This window comes from Etheostoma spectabile, chromosome 12 (genome assembly GCF_008692095.1).
Source record: "Etheostoma spectabile isolate EspeVRDwgs_2016 chromosome 12, UIUC_Espe_1.0, whole genome shotgun sequence".
NCBI classification, from domain to species: Eukaryota; Metazoa; Chordata; class Actinopteri; order Perciformes; family Percidae; genus Etheostoma; species Etheostoma spectabile.
In genome coordinates this window covers 22,010,785-22,026,582 of record NC_045744.1, presented here as the reverse complement: position 1 = coordinate 22,026,582, position 15,798 = coordinate 22,010,785, and the positions used below count along the sequence as shown (strand labels likewise).

The following is a 15,798-nucleotide window of genomic DNA, read 5'->3' as shown; positions in this document are numbered from 1 at the left end:
TTGACTGTGACAGGTTGAGCAGCATGTGATAGATAGGTGACCTCCCCCCTTTTCATCAACACGATTCAATGAACCAGTTTTACTTTTTCATAAACCAAAAGTTCAATCAGTCTTGAATCCAGATTTCAGGGGACAAAATAAAGATTCTCAACTCTTATTGTAAGTTTCCAAAAACTGATTGGCCTAGATGGGTTGACAGATGGTATTGAGGCATTTCTCCCACTCATACATACATACATACATAAATACGTTGGCATACATTCAGTAAAACCATTTCCAAATGTAAGATTTTTTTTCCCCCGCATGGGGTGACAGTTGGAGTTACCGCAGGATGATTAAGGTGATCTTCATATTTTTCCGGAAACAAAAGTTAAGTTTCCCTCTCAGCATCAAGGCTGAACAGTCATTCCAGTGCTGCTTGACGCACTCTGAACTCACTATTTGATTTTTATTATGGAGTATTTGAAATTTTTGGAATATTTTCACCCCACCTCCCACTTTGGTCCGTCTCATATTTACAACCACGGTTATAAATAATCCCTAGTCTATTCTTCGCGTGTGTCATTGTTTCTTCCTATGGTCTCTGAGAGATCAAGGGTCGCACATCCATGAACATAAAAACAAATTAAATCATTGTCTGTATGTGTGTGAACACACAATAGGCATTCCACTCCGTTTCACTTCTACAAAGTGCATGTTTCTGTGTGTGATTCTAAAGCATGTAAGGTGCAGGTAGGCAGCTCTGTGATGATTTGAAGGGGCAAGCTGAAGAGTGACTGACTGATTGGCGTTATCAAATGTTTGTCAGCATAGTCTGCTCACCAAGCAGTCAGGAAGAAGGTTCACAAGGCCCAAAAAGTCGCTGAAAGGAGAAAAGGAGGACACTTTTCAATCCTTCTTTTCTCTTATTGGAAAAAAAGGGGGGCTTTAGGTTCATTTTGAAGTCTAAATTACAAGTTGATGCAAGTTCTTTTAGGGTGTGGTGTTGGCGGAGACCAATAGCTAAAAGGTGAGGAAAAAAACCTTTTGGTCCTCAACAGCAGTAGGCTTGACGTCGGATTCTCCCTATGTGGGAGCGGCGTGGCACCGAGAGGGAGCGGGGACACTTCTTGTCAGGATGATCGGCTTGCATTCCGTTTAGCTGCGTTGTTCATGCTAGGCTGAGGCTTTTAGGAAAGAGCCCAAGCAATGGCTGAGGAGTGGGTTTAGTTAAATAGTCCACCTCTGGGTGGCTGTGGATGACAGGAAGAGAGTTTTCACCCACGGCTTGGGTAAAGTAGAGTTTAAGTGATACGCCTACCCCTGATTATTATTGAAGGTAGGAGTAGGAGTTTGATGGCCATGTTGCTGGGTTGTTTCTTCAAGAGGTGAAAGCTCCTCCCTTGAAATAGTTCTGAACCCGTGCAGCGGCTCATGCATCGGAGAAAGGATTACGTAGGCATGAGTTTTAAAACCCTTCCTTGGCTGTGAGTTCAACGCCCGACTCGCTGGGTGATTCCTCGATTAGGAGGTGGAGGTTCCCCCTTTGAATAAATTCTGGACCCAGGCGAGGGGCGTGGCCTGATGTCAGGAGTCATCATCGGTGTCCTCTATCAAAACCTTGGTGTCACGGGTCTTGGACCTGAAATGAGAAAAAGAGCATTTACAGTATTGACTTACGCCATGTACTGTTACAGAACAGGTTAGCATGCTAATGCTAATGAGACTCACTGTGAGGCCAGTCGCGGCCTGCGTAGACTCATGCTGTAGCTCCTCTTCCAGCTCTTCTTGCCCTGCCGGTTCCTGACTCCGTCCTCCTGGTCCATCATCTGCTCCAGCAGTGTCTGGTCGTCAGCATTGAGCGGAGCCACACTGATGTCCCTGACGGCCCTGAACTCACCACAGTTATTCAGGTGTTCGTTCTCCAATCGAAAGAAGTTCCACACAAAACGTCTGCGAGGAAGAAACATTAACTGTCAGTGGCCAATTTTACTCATATGCTGTACATCAAATATTTATATTCCAACAATATTGAACAACAATGGGCCACATTCTCTTCATCACAGACTTTATCAGCAGTCATAGAAAAGATGAAGCAGAGAACTGTCAGAGAACAAAAAAGATTGTATGTACCTAAAGACCTCCATTGGGGCCAGTACAGTCGCCAGTATGTCAGAGATGTTGTGCAACCCAGGGACTGTACTGAGGGAGACCGTTAAAGTCCATGAAAAACGCAACAGCACATCCTCCACTATGGCACTGTAGTAATAGGCCTGGAGGGAGAGACGGAGAACAAGACAGTTATGACAGTTTATGACAGTTTATAGTCTTATTTTGAAAGGATCAAAAGCCATTCTCCTCCAATACCTTATGTGGGTAGACTATCTCCTCTCTCAGAAAGGTATTCTCTCCTGCGTTGCGGTCAAACAGGCCCCAGTCCATCTTCAGATCCCAGATCAGTGTGTAACATGAGCTGACCACTAAACAGCCGATATATAAATAGAGGAAGATCTGGGTGTCAGCGTGGTCCTCAGCTGAGGGGGGAGAGAGCGAGAGAACGAGAGAAAGAAAGAAAGAAAAAGAAAGAAAGAAAGAAAGAAAGAGAGAGAGAGAAGGTGAGCATCGGATCAATAGGTTTAAAAATGGAAACATGTTTTCTATAACCCAGATACCGATGTTTTTCCCTTAGAGGAAAATACTGCATGTGCACGACCGTTCGAAAATTATTCCAAGCAGCCTTTAACGTCTACATAAAAGGGATGAATTATTTAATCAAATCTTAACCTGCTGTTACTTTGGCTTCTGATACACAACAGGAACAGCTGCTCTATACTAAATATACAATGGCCTGGAAAGCTGGAAAATATCCTTTTATTTAAGGAAGTAACTAGGGCTGTCAAGATGAATGTGTTAATGAGTTAATTTAAATTCCTTTTGAGGCCACTCGTTTTTTTTAAGGTGTGATTGACACACGCACGTTTTGTGATTTCGCTTCTTTGTTTGTGAAATCATGAAGGTTCAGCAGTAACGTTGTGGACAGTGTTGCCAACTCGGCGCCTTTCTCGCCAGATTTGGCAACTTTTCAGACCCTCTTAGCGACTTTATAAATATATTCAGATATATTTCTATTGAAATTCATTTCCATGCGTTGCATGCAATTTTTCAGGGTCTGTATGACATGACTGGTAATTTATAACAGGGAAACAGGGATGCAATAAAAACAGTAAAACAGGAGAAGATCAGAAAACAGCGAGGACTTTTACTAAGTTCTGGAAAAAATAAATATCAGATAAAAATAAATATTTCCTATAAAAACCTGGTGCGATCTGTGCGTGGAATACAACAAAGATGTGTAGTGTATTTGAGTCTCCATTCTACCTTTATGTGTGCTGTATAGGGCAGCAAAGGTCACAACAAAGAAGGAAGTGGAGTATTTCCCAGCGTTAACCAGGTGAGGGAAGGCCCGTTTGGAGTCACGGTAACGTCGCAGGCACTGGACGAATCGGAACCAAGCAGGAAGACACTGGATCACCGCACGGACCCCATAGGAGTAGGAGTTACACACGTCTCTACCTACAGAGAGCGGCATGCAGAAACACAGTGGTCATGACAAGGCATGGGTCCATTGTCATTGGAGTCTTTACAGCCTTTAATCGTTCAGTCTCACCTTCACTGCTGACGAGTCCATCGTGTTTTTTCCAGTCCAGTTCAAAACTGTAGAAGCAGATCATGTACTCCAGATCCATCAGAACCACACCAAGAGAGTTCAATTGGTCCGCCAGCCAGAAGTCTGCGAAGCCAACCCGATGAAACGGAGCCGTCACCACTCGAAACTGTGAAAGAAAGGGCCATAGAGGACAGTGTCAGAGTTATTAGCAGTTTGGCTGCAGAATCGTGACCTGAAGCAATCATTAGTACGCTCTGCCTAGGTAGACTACTTCCATTTTTCCCGCATCCATTTGCTCTGTATTTTGGGTGTTGTGATGGACTAAACTGGCATCTGAACTGTTCTCAATGATGACCAAATTAGATTTCTTAAATCACACTTGATAATTCCGCACATTGACATTCACAACATTCACACTATTGAAAAAAAATAAGAGTTAAAATAGCACAATATCTAAAAATGTATTATATATTTTTTTATTTATTTACATTGTATGATGTTTTAATATCTTTGTCCGTGAGTTTTTCTTTGTCCTTAACTCTATTTTTACTTGACTCAAAGAGCCTGCACAAATTCCAATGTGTCTGAACTGTTTGGTGTATGTACAAATGGCAAATAAAAAATCTTGGATCTTGAAATCTGTTGTGTGGCCAGCAGAGCAGTCCCCATTCTTGTTTGTGCAGTGATTTAAATGAAGAAAAAAAACATGTATTTGCACCTTTATATATATACATATATTTGTATGCTTAATTTAATGCGGCTCCAAAAGGTGCTGTAAATTTTTTGGGTACACCTAAATTATGTGCTGGGGGCGACCTCTAGCTTGCCCAGTAGAGTGTGGGCTGAGTCCTTTGAAGCTGCCCGGGATTGGGATCAGGGGGATCAAGTCTGACGGGCAGCCCTTTGCTGCATGTCGTTCCTTCTCTCTCTAACCCCACTTTCTAGTCTATCCACTGTCACTATCTAATAAAGTAAAAAGCCCAAAACTAATCTTTAAAATGATGTGCTGGTGCACCTAAATGAAAAAATGTAGTTGCACCAGTGGAACCTATGGAAAAAGTAAGTCTGGAGCTCTATTTTCTTTCGGTTGAACTGAGCGCTGCTCAGCCAAAATACTCAAGATGCAAAATAGACCAACTTTTTTCCTAGACATGTCAAATAGTGGATATTTCAAACGGTCAAACACTTAATACATTTTTGTCAACTACAATGAGTTTAAATTACTGCATCAAATATACCGTGCGGTCGCACAAAAGATGAACAGTGGTGACAGACACAAACAGGACGACTGTATGGTTTGTAACTGAGTGACACTACCAAGAGTTTGAGCAGCCAGAAGCGTGACTTGTAGTAGCAGGTCTTGAAGGGGTTGATGAGGAAGAGGAGGAAGAGGCCGTAGAGAGCAAGAGGGTTAGCCTGCATTGGTACCAGGATGCTACTACTGAAGAGACAGCACAGCAGGCTGACGCACCACAGCACCCCCAACAGACCTGCAATCTGCACACACACACACACACACACACGGACTAATTCAGTCACAATATCCATCAGCATGGAGAAATGTCTGCAATCCATAAAGACAAATGAATATCCAGCATATTGACTCATATAAAGAACAACTGCTTGACATGCTCGAGGTTACAAAGTTATTATTTCCATCTCATTTTGTTAGACAGAATGTTTGCATTTGTGTGCTTAGACCTCAAACAGATGCTGATGTGACAGGTTGTTTCTGGGGTTGAGTTCAAATATGAGAACATGGTTAACCCCCGCCTGCCTCCAGCCGTAGGTGTTGATGCCTGGAAGATAGAAACACAGGACTGATATGGACTTCACGTTGTTTTAAGCTCCTACTTAAAACGGGAAACTATTCAAACTTAGGAGGTAGGGAAAGATGCACGTGTGTGTACGTGCAATATGAACTGGTAACTGAAACTGTAATTTATGTAACATTACCATTGCAGTAAGTATATGTTTTTCATGTATTATTGGGGTACAGTAAGACACGTTTACCTTTCTCCCTTCCATGTCCTGAACTGAATGCACGGAAACCTGAGACCCAACTTGGCATTGTGTGTGTTTGTGTGTGTGTGTGTGTGTGTGTGTGTGTACCTAACAGGAAGAGGAATTCTATTAACAGGAAGCCTCCTCTGTAGATCCTGACCATGGGCCAAACATCGGCGTCTCCTCTCACCACAGCTCCTAGTGACAGGAAAATGATAGAAGTGCAAAACCAGAGAAGGAGAGTGAGAAAACTTACACAAGATCATTCAGTAACAACTTAACTTAACATGACATGATTTTGCCCAGTCTTATATTGCAATTTTTTTTCTTCAAAATTGACCCTGAATATTGATAATGATTGTGGTGTTGCCAACTGGAGAGCATAGTTTGACTTTTATTTTATTTGCACAAATCAAACAAAGTAAGAGCCAGAGAGAGAGAGAAAAAAAAAACTTACTTATTCCTTCAGTCTTCTTAAGTATTATAAAACAGTATCCACAATGCAAAAGACATAAATAGGGTTTAACCCTCAAACTACAGTGTGTTTGATGCAAGCCAAAATATAGCAAGTGCTGTATATTATCTGGCCCGGAGACTGTGACAGTTACTTCCCAGGAAGCAAAACTGAATCACTAGAAGACTCAAAGTGTCAAACCTTCAAATTTTTAAATATTCTATCCTCTCACATATCCAATTTATGTAACAATTGTTGAATTGCATAGACTGCATGTGTGCATGTGTATGTACTGCATGTATGTGTTACCTGTAATGACCACAGTGACTATTAAGACGAGGAATACTCCACAGTAAAGTCCGACTCTAAAGGTTGTCCAAGCAGGAGCGGGCTGTAGGCAGACAGTCGAACACAGTCAACCCCTCAGAGCATGACAATCCAGTTTGTTCATAAATCACAAGACAAGTTCAATTGGGCATCTGCTCATGCACTTTGTTGACATCTGTTACCAAAAGAAACTTTCGGTGGGTACAAGTTTGACTTTGTGCAATAAAAGGACAACAGGAGCGCGCGTGTGTGTGTGTGTGTGGTGTGTGTGTGTGTGTGTGTGTGTGTGTGTGTGTGTGTGTGTGTGTAAGGATAGGCCGATTATTGGGCCATTTTTTGGCAATTTGCAGATTATCAGTGTCAGTATTTTATTTTCCGGATACCGATAAAGTTAATGAATTAAAAAGTGTTCTACTTTGCTCTGTGTCTGTCTCTCTGCTTCGGTTTCACTCTCCACTGAGTCTAACTTACTGTCCCGCCCACAACACTATCTGACTCTCTGTTACTGTGGATTATGGTGAAAGTTTCTAATTCATTAAATAATTCCTTTAAGCATTTAAACAAAGTTTTGTGTTGAAGTTTGTAATGTTACAAAATCTTAATTCTTCTCTTAAAGATCATAATTTTCACTGTAAATGCACAAATAACGGTTATCAGTTTAATTAACTACAAGTAATCGGTATCAGCTTTAAAATACCAGTACCGCTCAATCTCTAGTGTGTGTGTGTGTGTGTGTGTGTGTGTGTGTGTGTGTGTGTGTGTGTCTGACCTGTGCAGCTCCCAGGGGAGGGACCCTTAGCCTCTTCATGGCCCTCTGCCTGTCGCCACCTTCCAACTCTGTTGTGACCAACGCCTGAGAGACACAGAGAGAGAATTTGTTAGGTTGGCTCCCTTTCCAACTGGTATTATTTTGATAATATTCATCATAATAATGACTTTATGTACTGCACCACCTTTAAAAGCAAAGCAAGGCAAAAAGCAGAATTCCCAGAGGTCAATGTGTGAGGAACGGTTTCCGGGATTAACAAAATGTTTCCTCGTAATGGTCTGCAATGGCTTTGTACGTTTTCTCTTGTTTGGGTGGTTTAAGGGATGCACAATTTAAATAAATAAATATTAAATTCAATGTTCAATGTTATCTTTCATGTGTTTTCAATTCAACAAGCAATGTGTTGTATTTAAGCAGAATACTGTAAGCAGCATGAAATGCACAACTGAGTACTCTTTAATATCGGTTTATTTTTTGCAAGTAATATTATTATTGCGATATTCAACGTTATTGCATATTTTCCTTATATCGCGCAGACCCAGTTGCTATGTCAGAGGTGCTACTCAATCAGCAATGACGTGTACAAATCCTGCCGAAAAGGCAGTGTGCGAACACAACAGCGAGTTCGACACACCGCTGTCTCTCGTCTCTCTTGTCTGCTCTCGGTCCGTGTCATGGATGTATAAGAGCTGCAGGCCTGTGTCTGTTTGACTTTTCCTTAACTTTGACTTCAACTACAGTAATGCTAACAAAACATATGTGAATCTCAACATGTTCACGTGAATATCTACAAATATGTGTGCACCTCGGTCTCAGAGATGAGCTGTGTGATTTTCTTGCATGTGTAAAATGGAGCCACTTCAACATGGACCACCCTCCAGTCAGCCCCCCTCGACGTCTCCAAAATCTTATCATGCTTCTTCAGGATCTTCCTGAAACCTGTGAAGTTCAGGTTCTACAGAGGAGAGAGAGAGAGAGAGAGAGAGAGAGAGAGAGAGAGAGAGAGAGATGTGTTTAAAGAAAGAAGAACCTGTCAAAACTAACCAGTTAAACACTGCTCATGAAAGATGTGAAACGATAAGTTACCTAAAAATGACAAAAGGCTCTGCATGTGGTACAGATGTGTTTAGTCAAGCAGACTGAATGTGCAGTATACGCCCTATCTGCATTGACAGAAATAATGATAATAAACATATAATAGTGGCTTATTCTACACATATAATCAGGGTTCCAAATGAACTTTTTCCTCCACCAGCCAAATGACTAGTGAATGGTCAAATTTTTACCAACCATTCAAAAGATTACCTACGTTTTTTGGCTGTTATGTGAAGAAGATCTACCAGTCCTTCATTCAATCATTACCACACCCAATTACCAATACATTCATTACTTAAAGCTTTAGCAGCTAGGCTTAAGACATGTATTACTTTGGTTACTATTTGCATTTTTAACATCTTAGGCTGACTTCCATTCCCAGTTTTTGTTTCTTGTGAACGATCAGCACTGCCCCCGGACAACTGTCTGTTGGGTATATTTGTTTTGCATGTCTGCAGGTTGAGATGTAGTTTGAGCGTGTGACCAGCACCTGGTAGTTCTGCAGCAGTATGAGGCTGAGGTAGAACTCGGAGAAGGCCAGCTGCAGGTCCTTTATGTTTCTGTGTTTGCATCTCTCCTGCTGCGACAGGGCGAACACTGTCTTCCTCCTCCGCAGGCCCCGCCCGTTAGCCCAGCTCTCCCTCTGGGCGTCCAATGAGGACTGCAGCTCGTTCTGCAGCGTGGCGAATCGCCGCTGAGCCTCAGCCAGCTTTTCTGAAGGGGAGGAGAACAAAAGAGATTTAAAGATAAAATGCCTCTGAAGGATAATAAGCACATCAGCCTGTCAGAGCTTGATCTGAAGGAGTGATTAATAGGTATATAACGGCGTGTGTGTGTGTGTGTGTGTGTGTGTGGGGTGTGTGTGTGTGTGTGTGTGTGTATAAAGCAGTTATTACCAGAGTAGAAGGTGTTGATCTTGGCCAGTTCTTTTTCACATGTCTGGAAGAACTTCTCCTCAAACTTGGCATAGTACCTCTTAACCGTATCCTCGTCTGTGACTGCAGGAAGATAAGAGGTGTCCGATTAGTGAACCTTTCAGAACAGACTGGAGACCCAGCACTAATTAGTTAAGGTGGGGGAATCAAAATCGATTAATGTACGCATCGTGATTTGTTTGTTTTTGGCTAGAATTTTCCCCAGAATCAATATATATATATATATATATATATATATATATATATATATAAAATATATATATTTTTTTTTTTTTTTTTTTGCCAATGAGCGACCTAAATATTTTCTGTCTATACATCAAATCCGTTTCCAGGAAAACAGACCAAAAGCAGAAAATGCAGAAAATCCATGTTATGTACTTCTTTACAAATTAAATAAATGTCAGACTGACATGTGATGTGCGTTCGGTTTAGAAAACAATTGGTTTTTAGAAATGTCCCATGATATATTGTCTCTAGAAGTGTATTATTCAACTTTTGTTTTTGTTAAAGGAAGAAAAGAAAATGGCAATACTCAATACTATCAAAGCAAGAATCGTGATGAATGGAAAAAAAAATTATCACAATTCAAATCCAATAAGGCACCCATGTATTTTGAAAGAATCGAATTGGGACCGAAGCATATAATCCCAGCCCTACTAATTAAACCAGTTTATTGGACCTGAATGAAGATGGAAAATAGACAGGAGGGAAGAAAGGGAAGGTGAGGAGAGGAGAGGAGAGGACAGCAAAGGCAGAACAAGGACAAGTGGGGATGGAGGACTGAATGTGAGAATGTAAATCTCCATGTTTTTGTGCAGCAAATCCCTTTGCTGTCCTGCTCCGGCCAGCAGATGGAGCGATGAGGCGGCAGCAGGGCATGCAGCTCTGACAACAACTTCCAAAAGCTGGATTCTCTTGTTGTTTTCTATGAACACTTTTATTTGTTAACCCTTCAACACTTCTGACGTATATAATGGATATGAATTACACCTGCAATTCCGTTTGCATACTTCCTTTTCATAAATAATTGTATTTACATTAATACAATGTAGGGGTCTCCTTGACTAAGGCAGTGTGGAGATAAGGGTACATTAAAATGTCATCTTCTTTCTATTTTGAAAATATAGTTCTGTGTTTAAGGAAGGCAGAATTTTTTTTATGACATTTAGACTTATATATGTCTTTAAACTGTGTAACAACAACGATTGTGTACGTTTATTGCATATCACACTGTGCATGAAGGTCTAATAAAATCTGTGGCAAACTACATCAGACTGTATGGCAGTCTGAAATTTCCATCAGATTGCGTGATGAATGCGCGGTGAATTGTCTTGCTACAATACATCAGCTCGGATCATCCATGTGCAACGCTCTCGTACTTTAAAAAACAGCAAAACAAAAATACAAGCCTGGGCCATTTTCGTTTCCTATCATTTTGTTTTGTGTTGTTTTTGTGTTTGTTCTGAAACTAAATGTCACACCCATAGATTTATAATAAGAACTAGATACAGCGCCCGAGGCGGGGCCATGTTCTTTCCTATAAGACTTGCTCTGTGGCGCATGAAGCCATCATGGAGCCAAAAACTTCCCCGGGTGATCGGCACTGCTTCCGCACCGTGCAGCCCTTACAACTGGCACATCAGAGACCTCGGGCCACTTCCACTTAAGTGTGCCGCTAACTTGAATCGAGATTAAAAGGTTTTTATCCTGAAGCTCCTCTAGACTTTCGATGTGTAAATCGGACCAAATCAATCAAATTATTTTTAGGAAAAAGTAAAAACTCTCACAGGCGATAATGCTCAAGAAAATGTATTCACTGATTTATTAAAATGGGACATGTGATTACTTCACAGGTCTGTAATAACGGCAGGACAGCTGAGTGACAAGTGAAGATAACGTTGGTAGGCTCATGTGTTTTTTCCATCAGATAAAGATTAAAACGACAAAATTATTAATTTTGGCGAGACTAGATTAACTGAAATGTTCAATATAATAATATAATGATTTGGGGGTGCGAGGCAAACAGCGTACTACGTTACATTTCCCCCTTTCTCTAATTGGGAAAGAATTCAAAATGTTATTTTCCTTAGTAAAACTATTGATAACGCACGGTACAAGTCCTGCATTCAAATGTTTACTTCAAGTGAAAACAGAGGCATTACATTATATTATATAAGATCAAAGGATGTTGAGTGGATCACAGACTTGGTTTATGTCAAAGTTTAGTCAGAACACTGTTTTAAAGCCATTTAAACATGTTTTTCAAATGTTATAAAAATTAAATAACTCACCCCACACCCATAATTCAATGAATGTAATCATTAATTTTACCTGGGAATCCATACAATGTACATCCATGAATCCATGTTATATTTAGGCCTCTTGGTACAAAGAAACACATATATCTTACTTTGAAAACGGGTCAAATTTAACCTGAGGACAACACAAGGGTTAAAGGTGCCCTAAGCAATGTCACGCGTGTTTTAGGGTACAACATTTGTTGTCACATACAGCAAATGTCCCCAAAACAAACTGTAAAAAAGCAGCCCAGGGTCTACAAACGGCAACAAAAACAAACTGTGCCCACCTGCACCATGAAGAATACGCACACAGTGTTCCAGCGTTACAGCCAATAACCAACAAGAAGGATTTAGGGGTAGGGGTGGGGGTGAGGGGTTAGAGCGTGGAAGCTCAGAAGGGAGGGAGAGGGGACGGGATGAGGAGGAGGAAGGGCGAAGATGGTCTTGTTTTGTTTGAAAATACTTTCAACGTCAACAAGAAGTAACGTCACCCAGCATTGCTTAGAGCACCTTTAAGTGCTTTGGGGGTCTTCTGCAAGTTTTGGGGTACAACGGTTCTGAAGAAAGCTGCAAGCAGCAATACAGGAAGCCATGCAAGCGGCCCATTGAAAACAGGCATGTTGTGAACAGGAACTGCATTAGTAAGAAAAATTACAGATAGGTCAAAACAAAGAAAAACAATCTTTTAAAAATTGTGCGCGGTCAAGTTTCCCATCAAAGTGTAGGACTGTTTTCCAGGTGACGTGACAGCATGTGGTTTGTGCTCTTTAAGTTGTTTTGGAGAATTATGTTGATATCAATGTTACATGTACTTGTATCCCAAATGCCATGCTAAAAAAGTTGAGTTCCTTTTACCAGAACAGAGTCCTGTAATTTCCATCAAAAATGGTCACAGAGAACCTGTGTGTCCAACCACTAAGTTGTACCCACGGTCACGTCAACAACAACCCAACAACAGCAGGTGGTTTTGAGTCAGACTTTGCAGACTCAGTGATTCACTGGGTTTCAGACTGGCTGCTTTTAGACAAGACACCAAATTAACTAAATTGGAGTGTCCCAACTACAACCTCCCCCCCCCTCTCTCTCTCTCACCAGTGGAAAACCCCACAAATAGACAGTCAGGCTACCGTAATCTCCTTATCCATTTTTGGCCTTATTCTGCTCTTTTCTCTGTGTCCCGGCTCAGGTCATGATTATTATAATTATTATCATTATGACATGTCTGTGTGTCGGTAATAGGCTACACTTTCCATTTGAAAATTGCTGTTTTTTTAGCTCTATTTTTCAGCAACACCCTGCTTTACTCTTAGTTACACACATTCACCCTTGGAAGCCAGCCAGTGCAGCAGAGGTGTGCTAACAGCCATCAGGGCGGACAGACAGGACAACCCAAAAACATGAGAAAACACACGTTGTCTCTTACCTCTAGTCTATGTTTTGAGAGATCTTTCTCTGAGACTGTCTTCGTCCACCTCAATACAATGGACGCACATGGAGTCTTATTTGTAGTGTTCAGAGCACTAAACCATTACGTTTCCTCTCTTCCAGTGTCCCTCTTACTGTGGGTAACACATGCGGTCCACATTGTTATGAGGAACTATTCCCTGTTGCTGGTAACCCTTTTCACAGTGTCCACGCTTGTGGAATGACAAGTAGCTGCTGGATTTTTTTAATTCAAATTTTCAACACTTTGAACATTACAAACTTTCACCTCCATTGTGTTGGAGTGGAGAATGAAATTTCATAATGTGGCCACATTAAACCAAAACCATCTGCGTGGCTAGTTAGAATCGGAGGTAAATGTTACATTGGTGACACTTTATTTGAAGGGGTGTGCATAAGACCGACATGACACCTGTCATGAACATGGAGTCACTTTGAGTATTCATGACATTATTCATGTCATTAAGTGTCATTCGGTAAATTATGACACTTTTGAAGCTAAGCTTAGCATTGTCCCGAGATGTCTTTGTCATGACAACTTGACATTAATGAAGACAACAATCTCTGTGTTATGACAACTTGACATTAATGAAGACAACAATCTCTGCGTTATGACAACTTGACATTAAGAAAGACAGTACAGCCTTTCAATGTCTTTGTAATGACAACTTGACCTTAACCAAGACTTCATAACCTGTCATAAATAACTCATGACAGGCTCAATTATCTTTAATAAACTATTAAGAGTTATGCGTTAACATTACATTAAACTGTCATTAAGAGGTTGTTTTGAACATTGGCTGTTGTGAGAGCATTATAATAATGTGTCGTGAATATTTTTAAATGACCTCAAGTTAGGTGAAACTATTTGGACCGTTTGAAGTTTGATTTCATCAGCAAATGCTTATATGATGGTGTCTTGAATAATATCCTTGAACTCAAGTAAAGTGCAACCATTTGGACTGGTCATTAAGGTGTCTTAAAAGTTATAAGACCAGTTTGACAAAAATGAATGCAGTAAATAGGGCAGGGCAATTAATCGAAAAGTAACCAACCTAATTTGAGTTGTTTTTGATAAATTCATTCCTTCATCCGCCTACCCCTTACGTACAACATAGACCTGTGCAATTGCTCCACCAAGCAGTTTTCAACACTGTGTTTCCAGTCAGAGAGAGAAAATCAACTGCTGGAAAAATGGGGATGAAAAAGAGCTGGTACACAAAAAAGATGCCAATGTCAGATATGTGGCCACAATACGAATCTTGAGCCTGAAAATCATCGAATTGTGACATTTTCTGAATTGTGAACCCCTAGCATACAGTATTACTACTTTAAAACCCAGTAGATGTCAAATCAAAAAAACGTCCACCTTAAATGATCATTCCCTCAAATTTCATCTCTCTTCAGACTACTCCTCAGCTTCTGTAAGTTGTATCACTACAACTTTTGTAATCAATCTGTCTTCCATTGTTGTGTAAGCGCTCACTGATACTGTTACTGAAGTTACATAATTCTGTGGAACTGAACAGCTGATAAAGTCAGTCACATGGAGAAGGAGAGACAGTAATGGAAAGAGAGTGAACAAAAGAAAAAGGCAGGCCGATCATTAGAGAGGCCATGGAACAAGCTGGAGGGATAAGTGAAGTGATAGATGGTTGTGGGATTAATATAATTAAACATAACATCTCAACAATCTCCCCGCTTCTCTCAAATTCCTTTGTGTCGTAATTCAGTTTGTTTATGCACATTTCTACTGTTTCACCCTCATGTTGTCCTCGGGTCAAATCGATTTGACCCGTTTTCAGTAAAAAATAATAATAATTTTGGCATAAACAAATCGGCCGACGAAATCAGCACTGAAAACGTCAATAAAAATATGAAAAAAAGCCCCCACAACATTGAAAAAGTGACAAAAATGTCGGAAAAAAGCGATACCGTTTAAAAAAAAGTGACCAAAATTTTTTCCCCATAGTTGACAGGAAGACAAAAAGATGTTAGAGCAGTAAGCAAATACTAGGTTAATGTGCTTGTGTGGTTGCTAAAAAAAGGTTTTAACTAGACTGTTATTAGCTGGTTCGATCAACCGAAGCACATTTGGAGGATGAAGCCCAACATTCGGCACAAGGCTCACGGGAAACAACAACATTTGAGCTAGCAAACTACATACTGAAGAAAATTTGGATCGTGCAATAAGACACGACTGCTTGGTTCTTTCAGTGAATCAGTATATCGTGTGAAAAGTTACGTTTTTAATATTACATTTTGGAATACATTTAATATTTTATGTGCCGTTTTCTTAGCCGGCTTGCAGATGTTCCATCGTAACAACCAGATCCTTATGGAGAGCCACCGACCCTTTGTCCGGAGCTTAGCGCCGCCCGAGACGATTGTGATTGGTTTAAAGAAAAGCAAACAGAAATTACTCCACAGCACTGTGAAGATAGATCTGGCATTGTTGAACTAGTTGTAGAATTTTGGGATCACGCCATATAGCAGAGAATCCATTGAAAAGGTGACACCAATACACCGAAATTCAAGAGAAAGTCAATAATCATTTTTGATGGTCTGGTAAAAAAACTTTACAAATGATATTGTTTTGTGGCTGATCATGATTTGCTCTATGGGTTGTGTTCTGTCATGTCAAACTTCTGACTGAAAATGAGCAACGTTTGTCAAAATAAGATGAACGGAAAGATACAAGGAAAGACCTATTTTGCTAGTCAGGCTGTTTTGTTTAGCTTCGAGAGTGTGCAGTTCAGGGGCATAAAGAGGCCTGTCATTACATGATGAAAAATAAAGCCTCTGATAACTGGTTTTAAGACTCT

General features: G+C 40.6%; 1 protein-coding gene across 2 annotated transcripts in view; it reads right to left on the bottom strand.

The window, feature by feature from the left end:
* Nucleotides 1–299: 299 nt before the first annotated feature.
* LOC116699637 (xenotropic and polytropic retrovirus receptor 1 homolog) overlaps nt 300–15,798 on the bottom strand; it is a 35,967-nt gene continuing 20,468 nt past the window's right edge. Inside the window, exons 3-16 of one of the 2 annotated variants that reach the window (XM_032532321.1) lie at nt 9,192–9,293; nt 8,786–9,009; nt 8,006–8,155; nt 7,201–7,284; nt 6,414–6,495; nt 5,759–5,848; nt 5,348–5,445; nt 4,964–5,143; nt 3,645–3,812; nt 3,358–3,547; nt 2,347–2,513; nt 2,113–2,252; nt 1,711–1,932; nt 300–1,621 (exon numbers count right to left, since the gene is read on the bottom strand). In XM_032532321.1, coding sequence (XP_032388212.1) covers nt 1,567–1,621; nt 1,711–1,932; nt 2,113–2,252; nt 2,347–2,513; nt 3,358–3,547; nt 3,645–3,812; nt 4,964–5,143; nt 5,348–5,445; nt 5,759–5,848; nt 6,414–6,495; nt 7,201–7,284; nt 8,006–8,155; nt 8,786–9,009; nt 9,192–9,293 — 1,952 coding nt within the window. In that variant the 3' untranslated portion in view covers nt 300–1,566. Of the gene's footprint in view, nt 1,622–1,710; nt 1,933–2,112; nt 2,253–2,346; nt 2,514–3,357; nt 3,553–3,644; nt 3,813–4,963; nt 5,144–5,347; nt 5,446–5,758; nt 5,849–6,413; nt 6,496–7,200; nt 7,285–8,005; nt 8,156–8,785; nt 9,010–9,191; nt 9,294–15,798 lie in introns of both variants that reach the window. The other variant, XM_032532320.1, reaches the window with a different exon arrangement.